The sequence below is a fragment of the Aureobasidium melanogenum genome (genome assembly GCF_000721775.1).
Source record: "Aureobasidium melanogenum CBS 110374 unplaced genomic scaffold scaffold_8, whole genome shotgun sequence".
Lineage (NCBI taxonomy): Eukaryota > Fungi > Ascomycota > Dothideomycetes > Dothideales > Saccotheciaceae > Aureobasidium > Aureobasidium melanogenum.
Genome location: NW_024470060.1, coordinates 375375 through 389194, shown reverse-complemented (window position 1 = coordinate 389194; position 13820 = coordinate 375375). Strand labels below are relative to the sequence as shown.

Here is a 13820-nt window from a genome sequence, read left to right as displayed (position 1 = left end):
GATGATTCACAGCATCGCTATACGCTCAACTTCTACGCCACCAAGTTCTTTGCAATTCGTCGACAAGACATTAACCAGGCGGCCTGTCTCTCTTGATACTCGCAACCTGCTATGTGAGCATATTCCTCGAGATCGTGTCAACCATATAGGAGCTCCTCTGCTCTATTTGAGACACGATTGCGATATATGCCAAGGTATGTGCCTCCTTTTTGGGCCAAAGTCATGTCCGCTAACAAACCTTTGAGTCGCTGTACTTCGTGCAGATGTACCAGAACCCGCTGACGTACCGCCGATACCATTCTCATGGCAAACGGCGATCTGGAAGCAACATAGATTGAGTGCATCAATCATCGATTGTTCCGACTTTCGCTTTGCAATGTTGAATAGCAGTCTCGAGCATCAGATTCGACATCTGTACGACTACAGAGCCCTTCCTTTTCTTATCTTGCAAATCTACATTGAGGAACTCTTGAGCAATATAGGGAGAGCGAAACGCTCTGAGTACCGCATCGATCCACCCCCAACGATGATCGAGAAGTTCAATCACCACATCAATCTCAAACGCCAATGTCTCGCATACATAACCTTTCTGTGCTGGCTCATTGACTTTGACGTCTTGATCGAGACCATGTTCGCCTGCGAGCCATGCCTCAGATCATGCCTCCTACACGATTTACCTATTATCCAAGCGATCCTGAAATACGCCGACCAAGAACTCAGCCACCTCAACCAACTCCTACAATTTCAACTCTGTTGCGAGCACCCTCACCTACCACCTCCACGTCCACCTACCCCGAAGCCACCGACTCCAAAACCATCAACACCTCATCCTCCACCCCCAGAGCCACCACACTGTTTTTGCTGTGACCACTGCACGCAAACAAAGCATACGACGTATCTACTATTGATCTTCCTCGTCCCTCTTGCAGTGGCACTCACCCTCTTCATTCTCTACATCCACAACAACTGGACATCAAGATGGCTCTTTTGCCTACTCGTCTTGGCATTGATCTGCCATTTACTCATTCGACACTATATCCGATCTTCTTTAAACTCCATCCGAGACACCTTCTCTGCATATGTGTCGGAAACCAAGAAAGCGATTGTTGCGGCTTTGGTCTTACTTACTGCATTCCTGGAATAGTAACCAAAGGTCTCTCTGCGTCCGCATTTCGTTTGTGGATCAAGGTATCGGCTATCTGGCGCATTTCGCGATCGGTTGATTTAGTTGTTAGAATCGCTGAGGACACTGAACGATTTGTACACTACAAAAATGCACAATGCTTTCCGGGGTTGATGAGTGTAAATCAAACAACTTATCGCTTCCTTGTGAGCACTGTCTCGTGCCGCAGTGATCGCACAGGGGTAGTGTAACGCGAACTGCAACGTACCTGCGCAAAATTATTTGACACCTGATTGTATAACCAGCACAAGGTAAAGCTCAAAGGGATTTGTCGATGTAGAGGATATGACGATACGAAACTCGAACATTCACACAGGCACGCGAGCGAGATATGAAGTAGAAAAATGTTGTACTGCTTTTTGTATAATGGGTATTACAGAATTTATGCTGGGACAAGTGTACAGACGTAGCGATTCGTAAAAGAAAAAGTCCTCCTCATCTCAACCAGATGCTGAAAGGCGTCATTTTGATGCGACGATTAAGGGTGTAGGTAGACGATTTGCTTAGATGAGGGCAGCGAAGCCAAGGGCGGCACCAAGGACACCACCGACAGCAGGTCCGTTGTAGGCAGCGGCACCAGTGCTGGTGGCAGAGGAAGCACCCGAAGAGGCACGCGAGGAGGCGGATGAGGCAGCCGAGGAACCGCTCTTGGAAGCAGAGGAGGCTTCTGAAGATGCACCCTTAGAGGCAGACGAGACTGCAGAAGAGACCTTCGAAGAAGCGGAGCTCAAAGCACTGCTACCAGAGCTGAGAGCAGACGAGGCCGAGGACTGCAGGGCAGCGGCTTCAGATGAGAGAGAGCTCTTGGCCGAGCCAGTGGCAGTAGACTGAGCAGCGGAGAGGGAGCTCAAGCGAGAGCTGATGTTGGCGCTCTCGGAGGCAAGCGCCATAGAAGCGGATGAAAGGCCAGATGAGGCACTGCCAGTAAGAGTGGTAAGGGCGCCAGCGGCTCCAGAAGAACCGGCGCTGACAAGAGAAGAGGCACCTGAAACAGCATCGCTAGCGACTGACGAAGCTCCAGAGACTGCAGCGGTAGCGACTGATGAGGCACCGGAAATACCCTGACCAACACCAGAGGTGGCATCGGAGAAGACTGAGTCGGCACCGCTAGTTGCAACAGAGACGATGGAGCCACCAACCGAGGTGATATCGGAGATGATTTGGGCAGAGGCCGAGGCGGCGAGGGCAGCGCAGACGAAAGAGTACTTCATTTTGATGGTTGTGTTGTGGTAGGTTGAGGTTTGATGTGAGGTGTGTAAGTTGTCTGTAGGTGACGAGAGGTTTGATGAGCAAAGGTGTAGATGAATTGTGAGTTCAGTATGAGTGAGCAGTGGCTTATATATGTTTGGAAAGGAAGGCGTGACTTGACTTCACTTGCATCACAACATCCGGCCACCAAATGACGGGGCAAGCATGAAACCCATCCTACCGCCGAGGAATCCGATACGGATCACATCTTTCCTTCCTCTAGCCATGTATTGAGGCTGATTCTGATTGGCCGAGGCCATTCTGTTTTGCCAATTTACCTTCCTGCTTTCCATGTTACGAGCAAAAGGAGGCTGATCCCCGTACACTTGGACAATTTCTGGCAGGTTCTAGCCTCCAATATGACGCAGTTGCGTACGAAAGCAGCTGTGCAGGACGTCACAAGCTTCCGGAGGCGAATTGTTCAGGGAGGCGTTGCCGTTGTTTCGACGTTCGAGGTTCAGGGGGCAGCTACGTAACGCGGGGAACCTTGGCTGGAGTGATCTGTTGGCTCCCGAGATTTTGCATAAAATATTCTATTTATGATCATGATCTTCCGGTTGGCTTGGTTGTTTTGATTTTCCAGGTTTTGTCACAGCCAATGATGCTCGGAAGGATGTTTTTTGGGCCGAGCAGCAACAGGGTGCAGACATGATCAAGATCGCTGCGGATTGCCAAACAACTTTTTGCGTTAGGGCTCGGGAGAAATTCACTTCTTTCAGGTACATAGTTTCGCCGCACATACCTTGGCGAATCTGTCATTCGATTCTGGAAGCCTCGCCGCTTGCCTGAGGATCTGAGAGATCATGATTTTGGCCACACTGTAGACATGACAACAGTGCAACCAGCGTCTCGGTGCTTGCTGGCAGCTGACTGTGTTGGTCCCTTCAGCACTGTCCCGTCGCAATCTGCACTGCCTTGATTCCGGTCAAGAGTAGCTATTAGCAGCTAGTCTTAAGCTCATAGTACTTTCTTAGCCTTTTTGCGCCGCCATGCTGTTGCATAAGCCTCAGAAATTCATCCGGAGTACGCGCGTCCGAAACCATGACAACATGTCTTGGCTTCTGACGATGTTCTCTCGCGACGACTCATGCACCATGGCTAAACACGATCATTGATCAGACGCGATACGACTTGCACACGATTGGTGGGCACATTGCTCGAAAACAGGTTCAATCATGTGCCCGACGTCCGCCCCCTGTTCCATCTTATTTGTTTTATTTTGTCCTTCTTTGTCCTTGTTGCCAGTATCACCCTGCTCAATTTGTGTACAATTCATCCTGGTCGCCACTACTTCGAACGAGCACTAAAACAACCATGAGGCTAGGTATGGTGCTTGAAGGAATAGCGTAACATTGTAAAGACGGTTGTGACTACGAATTGAGCTCATACTGACAAAGATCGTCGAGCGATGTTACAATTTTCACAAGCCATAGACGAAAGCCAAAGCAGCAACCTGGATCTTGACATCCAATTCGTCCATAGCATCATAAGCCTGCTTTGCGTATCCCCGACATCGATCATCAATCGCTACGTCCTCTGCCAGCGACCGAAATCGTCGCTTCTAAGAGTCCCATCTCCTCGGACAATATGTTCTTCCGCCCCATTGAGAGCTGACTGAATGTTGGTTGGCAGCTTCAGGAAGCTCCTCCATATAGCAAAGCTCACGAATCTTGCTTCCAGCAATTAGTATCCAAGTCGCTGCCGGTGGTATGTACATGCGCCACTCTTCTTGTGATTCTCGTGTATTGTCATACGGTCGATCTACACCCATTTCCATGGCGATGCTTGCTGGGAATGATACATCGAAGCTTCCTTCCGAGCGAGCCATTAGTGTTGCGGCAAAGACTGTAATGTTCAGCAGCTGGGGAGCTTGAGCATGCCATTCTGCATAATTTCCATCTGGAGGATCAAACTCTGGATAGACCGCGTCAACATGGTTCTCAGGAAAGCGGGTAGTTTCCAAGCACGTTGACCTACCGTACCCATATTCTCTAAATATCTGACCCCATCTTGGCAGGTCTCTCCAGTATACCAAGTTTTCGTATTTGACAACGTCCCCCACAAGAGAAATTATATCTGGTCTATCTCGGAGTGAGTTCACTAGTTGTGCAAGTCGTGCAGAAGCTGAGCTGTCGATTGATCTAGCTGCCTGGCAGATGTTCACCCACAGAACGGTGATATCGCTTCTGTGACTAGTCTCGAGACGTGGTTCGTAGATGCCCGCTATACGGTGTGCAGCTCTGAGAGTTGATTGTCCACCGTTCAAAAAGTTCTCGATAACATCTATGGCCCGAAGGTCGTCGATCATATTCTGGTCGTTCAACGGGTATTCCTTCATTTTCTCGCGAGCGGAAGAAGCCCAACCAGATATCTGTGACATGTTTGCAGAGTGGTCGTAGCATGAGGGATCGTATAGCTAGAAGTCTCAATTCTGAAGACACGACTCGCCGATGATAGATAGTTATAGTCCGCGAGGGCTAGGTCAATACTGGTTCACTGGTGGCTCAAAAAGGCAATGATCGACCACGAATGATATGAATCCTGCTACTGTACATGGTCTCCGAGAACACAGTTGGCAACGAGCCAGTCAATGGCACAAATACAGTATTCATACTCGATACATTATTGCGTTGTAGTCCGGATGCAATCAACCTGCCACCGACCATAGGCTTGGGACTTTGTTTGGGTCAGTACATCATACCAAGACTTTGGTAACTGACAACCCCCCGCTTCGAGTACGGAGTAATTTCAAACAATTTGTACCAGTTTACATCAGGTCAAAACCGAAGCAAAAGGATGAACGCTATAGGCTCTAGTCAAAGCAAAACAATTGACTCGTGTGGGGTTCGAACCCACGACCTTTCCCGAAGTTACACCACATACTCGAGAGCCTCTAGAGCTTCTAGAACTCAACGAAGTACCATAGAATGTAAAGGGAAAATCATAACCACTAGACTAACAAGCCGAATTATGCTGAAAAAGCGGTTCCAGAACATACCAATCATGATACCAGAAGACCAGGTAGAGGTTCGGGGGAGAAAGAACAGATACTTATAGCAAGACATGCAGATATGAGATCTGCCGCAACTTACAACGACCAGCTGCCTGCGGAGAGATGCTTTTCTCGAGGGTCCAAAGTGATATGCAAAGATTGTGGAGTTGCAGGCTTCGATGCGGACAGAATTTTCGTCCATCAGCCTGAAGCCTCCCCCCCGAGTATTAACCGTTCGCGAGTGCAAAGCATAAAACCTCTTGTCCAGCATAAATTCGGCTTGTTAGTCTAGTGGTTATGATTTTCCTTTAGATCACGGTGCTTCGTTGAGGCTCTAACGAGCCTCAATAGCGTGTTCTTTCTCGACGGCGAAGGGAAAACAACAGGGATATTTGAGGCAAAGAGAGACACGTAGAATAAAGATGCATAGATTTGGATGCCGAAGGTATGCAAAGCTTCCAGACCTGCTGTTTGACCTGCGTTCTCTAGAACAACCAGACTCGAGTACCATGGAAGACGGATTTAGTGATGCAAATATTTCTTTCTTTTCGAGTTCGAGAGAGGTAGACATATATAAATATGAGATTCTTTCTTACCTTACAACGGAAAAATGTATCGACTCTCCAAAGAACTATAGTCGCGTGGTTGATGAGGAATTAAAGCTTATATCAGAAAACTCTCAAGACAGGACGTCGTAAGCATCCGAACGCCGAACTCCGATGTTCCACCTCTGCACAAATGGAACCACTCTCATTGCGACTCCACCATATCTCATTTGCTGCTGATTATTCCTTAGGATCGGAAGGTTTTAATTCTTACTTCGATCAAAGGGAGAACATCAGTGGATAGTGATCATCGAGGATGGTAGAATCGAAATATGCCAGATAAACGAATCGTGCAGAGCAAGCGCCCATACAAACCACGAACGCGTACTGGCTGTATAACCTGCCGGTAGGCCCACTCGTCTCGTCAAAACTGACAGTCTTCGCTGATATGCCATTCTAGGAGTGAGTTTTGATGCTTCGTAGCAGTCTAATGACATATCTAATTATGACTAGTCAGGCGCATCAAGTGTGATGAAGCGCGACCAAGCTGCCAGAAATGTTCGTCGACCGGTCGAAAGTGCGATGGATACATTACGACTGGAGAATCAACACCAAAACGCACCCAAGAATTAAGTTTGAACGTGTACAAATCAGAAGAGGAAAGCAGCGCGATCGATTTTTTCCTCCGAGTCTCTATCCCACAATTTACAGGAAATTCGCCATCTGAGTTCTGGAATCGCCATGTTCTCCAACTAGCCCAGCAAGATGTCGGGACACGGCATGCTCTTGTCGCCCTTGCACATCTGCACAGAGACTTCACCAATCCTCAAAACGAGTCAAAGCACAACCAGCCAGCTTTGTATCATTACGATGCAGCCATTCGAAGTCATATCAGCTCGGTTTCTGGAGAAATGCAGGACATATTGAAGTCTAGCTCCGCAATGTCAACTGCTATCGTTTTCATGTGCATCGAGATTATGCAGGGTCATCTTGCATCTGCCGTCTCGCTTCTACAGCGCTCAGTTGCCATACTACCACGATCTAGAAACCAGTACGTCCCGCTATATGAAGAATTCATATCTCGGCTCAAGATCCATGCTCAGCGTGTAAGTCATCTGCCAGATGTCTCTTCTGAGACGCCTATACTGATGAAACCTCTAGCTAGTGGACAAGAATATGTTCGGATCAAGCCCCTTTGATCATGCCTCGAAAGAAGTTGTCATGAAATACCGACAGCCAGGCGATTGGCGTTCGTCCTGCAAGGAACTGCTTCGAGATTGTTCAGCAATCTTTGGAGAATTGTCTTTCGAAGAAAGAATCCAACGACTGTGTATCATGTCAGGAGCGCCAAAGATCGCACATAAAAACTCTCCAACTTCACGGGAAGCTGCTGCACATAATGCCTTGCACATGCGGAGACTTCTAGAAATCACCAACATATTTGACGAGGAAGCCGCCAACACAAGCGACAATGAGAGAGCCGCTTTGAACGACTCGTTGCTTCCTCTTTATCGAATCACGGTTTCCTTGGCAGAGGCAAATTTAGGCCTGGCCAACTCAGACTCGCAGGAAACAACCCCGCTTGCACCTTCTTTCGCTCTCGACATGGGTGTTATCGGCCCTCTTTATGAGGTTGCCCGTCGTTGTCGAGATCCAAATCTTCGCAGAAAAATCGTACATCTTTTGCGCATGTCAAACCGACACGAAGGACTGTTGAAGAGTTCCACCTATGCCAATATCGTGCAAACGATCATAGACATCGAAGAAGCTGGCCTGACAGATGTCAAATCGAGTTCAGATATCCCTCTGCGGTCGCGTATATCCCAGCATTGCCTCTCATTCGACCTGCAACGACTGAAGCATACCATATCTTACAAGCCATTGATCGGAGACTCTAAGGACTTCTATCATCGGGACATTCTAACTTGATGACGAACTCATCCCGACAGCCTCCAGAGTAGAGTCAGGCGCAACTTGGTTGTACAAGGACCGCTGCCGGATTCCATTGCATTGCTTCTCACAGTTCACGGTGTCTTCTTCACTACTGGAGAAGGAAGTCTTCAAGCAACACTGAGCCAAGAAAAGGATTTGCCATAATGTCATGAGTTGTATGACAGAGTTGTCATTGACCTGAAGTTCGGCCATGACGAACGTCTCGATTTCACGACACTTGTCTACCGCACATTGCAAGTACGAAAAGCCGATGGATCAAACCAACAGTCGAGGTGTCACAGCGTCCATCCTATTCGAGCCACAGCGGCAACACACATTGTCACGAAACCAAGAGGAGCATTCACGTGTGGTCGCTATCCCATACTCCTTACAGGCGGCGAAGAAACAGTCAGCTATGAGGACCGCGTCTTTTCTAAGGAGCTTGAACGGAAAGCTACAATCCCTTCTCCAGCAACTGCACCCTGCTCGTACCGATGAGGATTTCCAGCATTGAGCGATAGGCTACGGCACAGTATATCAGCCATCAAGCGGTATTATTTGCACAGGATGCATGTCTTGGATTGCAGAACCCGGCAACGTTTATCATAGCCGGCGTAGCATGTGGAAGTTTTAGAAGCATGTAGAATAATGTCTAGAAATCTAGTTTTGTTCTCTTGCATTGTAGTTGTGCTCTTATGTGTCCTCTTCTGGTTGGGGATAAGAGTTTCTATGATGTTGATTGTGGGATCAATTTCTCGATTAGAATGAAGTGTTTATTGGCATTGAGTCTATGACTAGTCAAGATGATTGATTCCTCACTAATTGGTTGCGTGGCCCAATGGCAAGGCGCTTGACTACGAATCAAGAGATTCCAGGTTCGACCCCTGGCGTGATCATTTTTTCTGTTCCTTTTTGTGCTTTTAAGCCACCAACACTATTCACTACTTCTGCATTGTTTTTTTTATGGTTTCCTCATCGCTTTTGCCGTGTGCTTGTTGGGGAGACTCAATGGAAGGACGGCTGTATTAAAAGAAGATATGGCCACAGAAATCGTAGGCTTCAGGCAACCGTACAGAACACAACCATACCATCTTGTCAAGGAGTCAAACGTATAAGTGACAGATTGAAGTTTATAACATTCAATAGTGTTTTTTCTAGGTAACCAAACAAGTAAGCTATACAAGAGCTTAATGCGGCGCATCCTCGTCCTGAGCAAAATGCTCTCTCGCAAACGGACTCTTCAATCTCAGCTTCTCGCCATAGTAGAACCACAACCAGGGAATTGGAATCATGATGATACTCAGGAAAGCCAATAAACTGCTTGCCCACTCGTAGCCCAGATTGTTGTACATCTGGTTTGCGAATAGAGGGAAGCCTGCGCCGACGACGTTGCGGATAAGGATCACACCGGCAAGTGCAGAGGCAGAGTAGGTTTGGTAGCTGTCGACGACGTAGTTGAGGATGGAGAGGATGACAATGTAGATTCCTAGACCGAAGAAGCCGGATGCGATGATAGGGACGATCCAGGGGACGCTGGGGTAGGATGTCCATGCAAACCTTTACGTTGTGTTAGTATCGAATTTGATCCGCTCAGGATTACTAAAAGACACTTACCAGAAGAGACTGATGGGGAGCAAGAAAGCACCGAATCTCGCAAGCCAAATACGTGCTTCAGGGACACCTTTGCCGTCGTTTCTGGCAACTTTGCGGAGGTAGTAGCGTTCTTGAATGGGATAAATCGCAACACCGACTACACTTCCCAAAGCCAAACCCAGGAAAGAGAGACCTTGCTCGCCAACGTTGAAGCCATGGTTGTCACCGAAGACCAGAGGGAAAGCCTCGTTAAAGAGATATACCAAGCCATAAATGAATCCGTTGTATGCAGCAGCGCCGATCGTGATGGGTTCGGTGAACAGGAAGCGGAAAGGTCGGGTCAAGGTGATAGCGAACAAGGTATGCAAGCTCTTAGCCTCGTCTGCATGTGCATCAAACACTCTTTGCGCGGACTTTTCGAGACCATCCTTCTTGAGTGCTTTGCGCACACGCTTTGCCTTTCTTTCGAGAATAGTGCTGTGACGGGTTTCGGGAAGGGTTGCCTTATTCGAAGTCAGTCCCATCGCTCGTACAAAACGAACAATTTACTCACCATCATGATAAGCCAGACACCACCAAAGATGGCCATGTAGACCCAGAACAACCAGCGCCAGCCCTTGTCCTGCGCAATGTATCCAGAAATGACCAGTGCCATGGGTGGACCGAAGGTTGACGAGAGGCCATAGATCGACATGGCAGGTCCACTGGCGTTTCTCTCCCAGACATCTGATACAGAGCCTCCGGTGTTTGTCAATGGTGCTGAACCACCGAATCCTGAGATCAAACGGCAGACAATGATCGTTCCAATGTTAGGGGCTAGCGCTAGAGGTAATTGAAAGATGAAGAGGATGAACCAGCTGCCGAAGTATACAGGATTTCTTCCGTAGTATTCGGAGAGGGGGGCGAGAAGCATGGGACTGTAGACGTTAGGCATAGGATCTATTGTTGTGATCGTGGCGGAGTCGACAACATACCCAATTGCGAAGCCCAAGATGTACATGGAAAGACCGACGGTACCAACTTCATCAGACACACCAAACTCTTCAACAAGTTGTCCAACACCCGAGGAGTAACCACCAGCAGCAAGACAAGTCAAGACGTTCAGTGAACTGGCGAAGCAGGTAATGTACCATCTCTTTGCTTTGCTCCAGTTGCGAGGGTTATCTTTGTCGCCTGGTGCGAACGTGATGAATATTTCTCGAGTCTCGTCTGGATGTGCTTTTGCATGTGCGTAGGCTTCATCTTCCGAGAGCCATAATCTTGAATGGATGTTTTCAATCTCTGATGGGGTACGTCCTGATGTCGATGACCTTTCAGAGTCGATCTTCTTCTCGATCTCTGCAGGGTCTTCTCTCTCAACCGCTTGCTCCATGATGGCAGTGGTGGACAAAAATGGGGAGGGCAAGAGACAGGTACGGGAAAGAGAGAGAAAGAGAGGAAGTACCAAGGAAAAGGTGGGATCGATTATGACCTACGAGGCTCTGTGGGATGTTTTACAATATTAATGGTCGTGTGCCGGAGGCCGGTCTCGCAAAGAGATAACAGAGTTTGGTGACGAAGACTGGAAACCCCATGCTACTCCGCGAGGATGTCTCCATTATTCTCCGCATTGCTTTCATCAATGGGTTGTCTTGATTGGTAGTGGCAATATTGCAGGGTTGTACGGGTCGTGTTTAGACTAGCGCCTCCGTCGTAACCGGTCACCAGTGGTGATGCTTGTCTTTGGCAATTTGTGCGTGCAAAGGCGTACCAAGCATTTTGGTGGCTTGCTTTTGCTTGAGGTTGCTTTTGAGGCTCGTCAGATGACTTAGTACACAGTTACACAGTGCCATCATTCTTGCTACTGGCATCAGTGATATGGCTGCATCTCTGTCAGTTTCGATAATAGCGCAAACGTGATATTGGGTTCCGACACGCGGAACAAGAGCAGTAAGTGGATCTCGATATTCTTGCCGAGATGCCCGGTAAGCTGGACACGGCAACCGTCAAGGTAGAGAATTCGGGAGTTCTCGTGATGATAGCCATGGAAGTCGGTTACTCTAGCCTCTGAACGTTCCGAGTGATGGACTGAATCTAAAACCCTGGCCGAACTTGTCGGGATCGGCACAGTCTTGGCATACCACGTCATACCCGTGTCAACCACCTTGACATTCTAAGCGATCCGTATCGACTTTCGTTAAGTCAACGTTAATTTGGATAAACAGTGGACAAGCTGAAGAGCTGAGTGAAGCACCAACCTGCTCCACCTTCTCGTCTAGAAGACGTTCCGCAAACCATGTCGCCAACAGTCGATCACCCACCCTCGCATTCAGCTCTCCAAACCGCAAAAACCAATCTTCAATTCCTCTACGACCCCAACTCTCCAAACGCACCTACGCGCCGCCGTACCCGCGCTCTCCTCCGCACCCTCCGCTACGCTCTGAAGTTTATTTTCTGGCGACTGGTGCGGTACGCAAAGTATGCCGCTGTGGGTGCCATCACCGCAGCCATCGCCGGCACAGCGATAGGCAGTGTAGCATCAGGTGCTGCGTTTGTGATTGCGCCGACTGGTATTGTTGGTGGAGCGGGTGCTGGTTTGCTTTGGGGTTTGGGCAAGTTTGGATGGAGGACATTGGCGAGGAAGATTAGGAGTGGTGAAGCGCATCATGCTGATGCGAGGGCAGACGAGAAAGAAGAAGGAGGAGATGTGGATCCTATCAAGCCGCCGAAGATGGCAGAGCCTTGGTGAAGGGGTCAGCACATGTTGCGTTGCAGCAGCAAAGACTTCATGAGCTTATAGGCTATCTTTATGCCTCAGCTCGCAACCATGCGCTTGACACGATCGCGGACCAAACAATACTTGGACGATTTTACGACAAATTAGAAGTGAAAACATGGCTCGAGGACACACATCATGGTCGATATCAATATAGTTCGAATTGGTCAGACGAAATGGATACCTAGGGCACACAGCCTACAACCTAGCCCAAGTATACCAACTGACCGTTCTCGTTGGTAATTCTTTCGTCCAGCTCAATCGAGGCATGCTCGTTCCAGCGACCACGTCCATCACCGACTACAGCACACAGAGCTCTTCCACCCTCGGCCAACCAGATCTTGCCCTCCTGGACGCTGCCTGTGAAGTTTCCATGTCTTTCCCAAACGAGTCTGCCGTCGCGGTTGCCAATGATCTCGTTGAGATGCAGATAAGATTCGTGCTCGGAGCCATCGGTGCGTCTACAGAAGGCTTTGAGAGCCATGGTGTTGTAGTCGAGTGAGATATCGCGCGAAGTTTCGCTGAAGTTGCCTCGTCTAGAAGACTGGTTAAATCCACGGTCGCGCGAGTTTGAGCGAGAGCGCTGTCATTGGTGTTAGCGATCCATTGTTACCACTCGCACTACTGATCACTTACTCTTCTACCGTGCTTCTTGCTATCGTCGCTGCTGGAGCTGGAACTGCTGTCTCTTCTGCCGGGTCTGCCGTAGTTACCGGGAGGTCCGTAGCCTTGATGTTGTTGTGCGTATTTCTCTTCCTCCTTCTTCTTATGATGTTCTTTGCCAAAGTCTTCGAGCTTGGAGCCAGCAAAGGCACCACCAATGGCACCAAGGAAGCCGTGATTCATCTTGTGGCCTCCATAGGCTCCAGCAGCACCGCCAGCAAGAGCACCCATCAAGCCACGGTCGCCTTCAACTCCAGGCTGGCCACCATACGAAGGTTGGTTTGGTGCATAAGGGGCAGATTCACCACCTTGGTAGGAAGTGTTGCCGCCGTAGCCGCCGTGTGTTTGAGAGGGGTATTCGTCGCGATCAGTCAAGGGTTGCTGAGGCTGACCATAGCCTTGTTGGTGGGATTGGTAGCCGCCCTGCTGTCCGTAGCCTTGGTCGTACTGGCCTTGCTGAGGACCACCGTATTGGTTGTTGTGTTGTTGATGACCGCCGTAGCGCTGGTCTTCACCATACTGGTTTGGTGGGGCTCCATAGCCCTGCTGCTGCTGGCCACCACCGTAGTAGCCTTGAGCTTCACCACCGTAGTTGTTGTTGTAGTTGTTGTATGACATGCTGCCGAGATATATGTATGTTGACAATCGAAAAGCAAAAGAAGGAGAAGTAGGAAACCTGAAGTTAGAATTTATAGTTGTAGATCAATCACGAAGGATGAGGGGCAACCTTCTACTCCCTTCTGTCGTAGGGTTACGTGTTTGTCGTATCAAACATCTCACCGACCTCATAGCGCATTAGGCAGGACCATTTGCTAGTCATGGCGCAACTCCAGATCTCGTTCGTCACTTTAGCATGCAATTGTCATATTACTCTATCCTTAGAACAAACTGTCAGTACCACAGCCACCT

The 13820-nt window shown here is 48.8% G+C and overlaps 7 protein-coding genes across 7 annotated transcripts; 3 read left to right on the top strand and 4 right to left on the bottom strand.

Moving 5' to 3' along the window:
• Window positions 1–292: 292 nt before the first annotated feature.
• On the top strand, window positions 293–1144 carry M437DRAFT_46724 (uncharacterized protein; the record flags this gene model as incomplete). Its single annotated transcript, XM_041021313.1, has 1 exon — window positions 293–1144. A coding segment is annotated over one exon (852 nt), but the record flags the coding sequence as incomplete, so codon positions are not given.
• Window positions 1145–1686: 542 nt separating this feature from the next.
• Window positions 1687–2724, bottom strand: M437DRAFT_74733 (uncharacterized protein; the record flags this gene model as incomplete). The annotated part of the gene is made up of 2 exons (XM_041026294.1): window positions 1687–2517; window positions 2710–2724. The coding sequence occupies 2 exons, from the start codon at window positions 2722–2724 to the stop codon at window positions 1687–1689; spliced, it is 846 nt and encodes a 281-aa protein (XP_040880502.1).
• A 1268-nt stretch (window positions 2725–3992) lies between these two features.
• Window positions 3993–4739, bottom strand: M437DRAFT_47215 (uncharacterized protein; the record flags this gene model as incomplete). The annotated part of the gene is made up of 2 exons (XM_041021410.1): window positions 3993–4345; window positions 4409–4739. 2 exons carry the CDS (start codon window positions 4737–4739, stop codon window positions 3993–3995), a joined length of 684 nt encoding a protein of 227 aa, XP_040880501.1.
• A 1738-nt stretch (window positions 4740–6477) lies between these two features.
• Window positions 6478–7897, top strand: M437DRAFT_47167 (uncharacterized protein; the record flags this gene model as incomplete). Its single annotated transcript, XM_041021397.1, has 2 exons — window positions 6478–7074; window positions 7130–7897. Coding segments are annotated over 2 exons (1365 nt in total), but the record flags the coding sequence as incomplete, so codon positions are not given.
• A 1190-nt stretch (window positions 7898–9087) lies between these two features.
• M437DRAFT_46487 (MFS general substrate transporter) lies at window positions 9088–10865 on the bottom strand (the record flags this gene model as incomplete). The annotated part of the gene is made up of 4 exons (XM_041021281.1): window positions 9088–9457; window positions 9515–9996; window positions 10047–10410; window positions 10468–10865. The coding sequence occupies 4 exons, from the start codon at window positions 10863–10865 to the stop codon at window positions 9088–9090; spliced, it is 1614 nt and encodes a 537-aa protein (XP_040880499.1).
• Window positions 10866–11795: 930 nt separating this feature from the next.
• Window positions 11796–12221, top strand: M437DRAFT_30717 (uncharacterized protein; the record flags this gene model as incomplete). Its single annotated transcript, XM_041019191.1, has 1 exon — window positions 11796–12221. A coding segment is annotated over one exon (426 nt), but the record flags the coding sequence as incomplete, so codon positions are not given.
• A 232-nt stretch (window positions 12222–12453) lies between these two features.
• On the bottom strand, window positions 12454–13529 carry M437DRAFT_83859 (CNVH-domain-containing protein; the record flags this gene model as incomplete). The annotated part of the gene is made up of 2 exons (XM_041028005.1): window positions 12454–12831; window positions 12885–13529. 2 exons carry the CDS (start codon window positions 13527–13529, stop codon window positions 12454–12456), a joined length of 1023 nt encoding a protein of 340 aa, XP_040880497.1.
• Window positions 13530–13820: the final 291 nt, after the last annotated feature.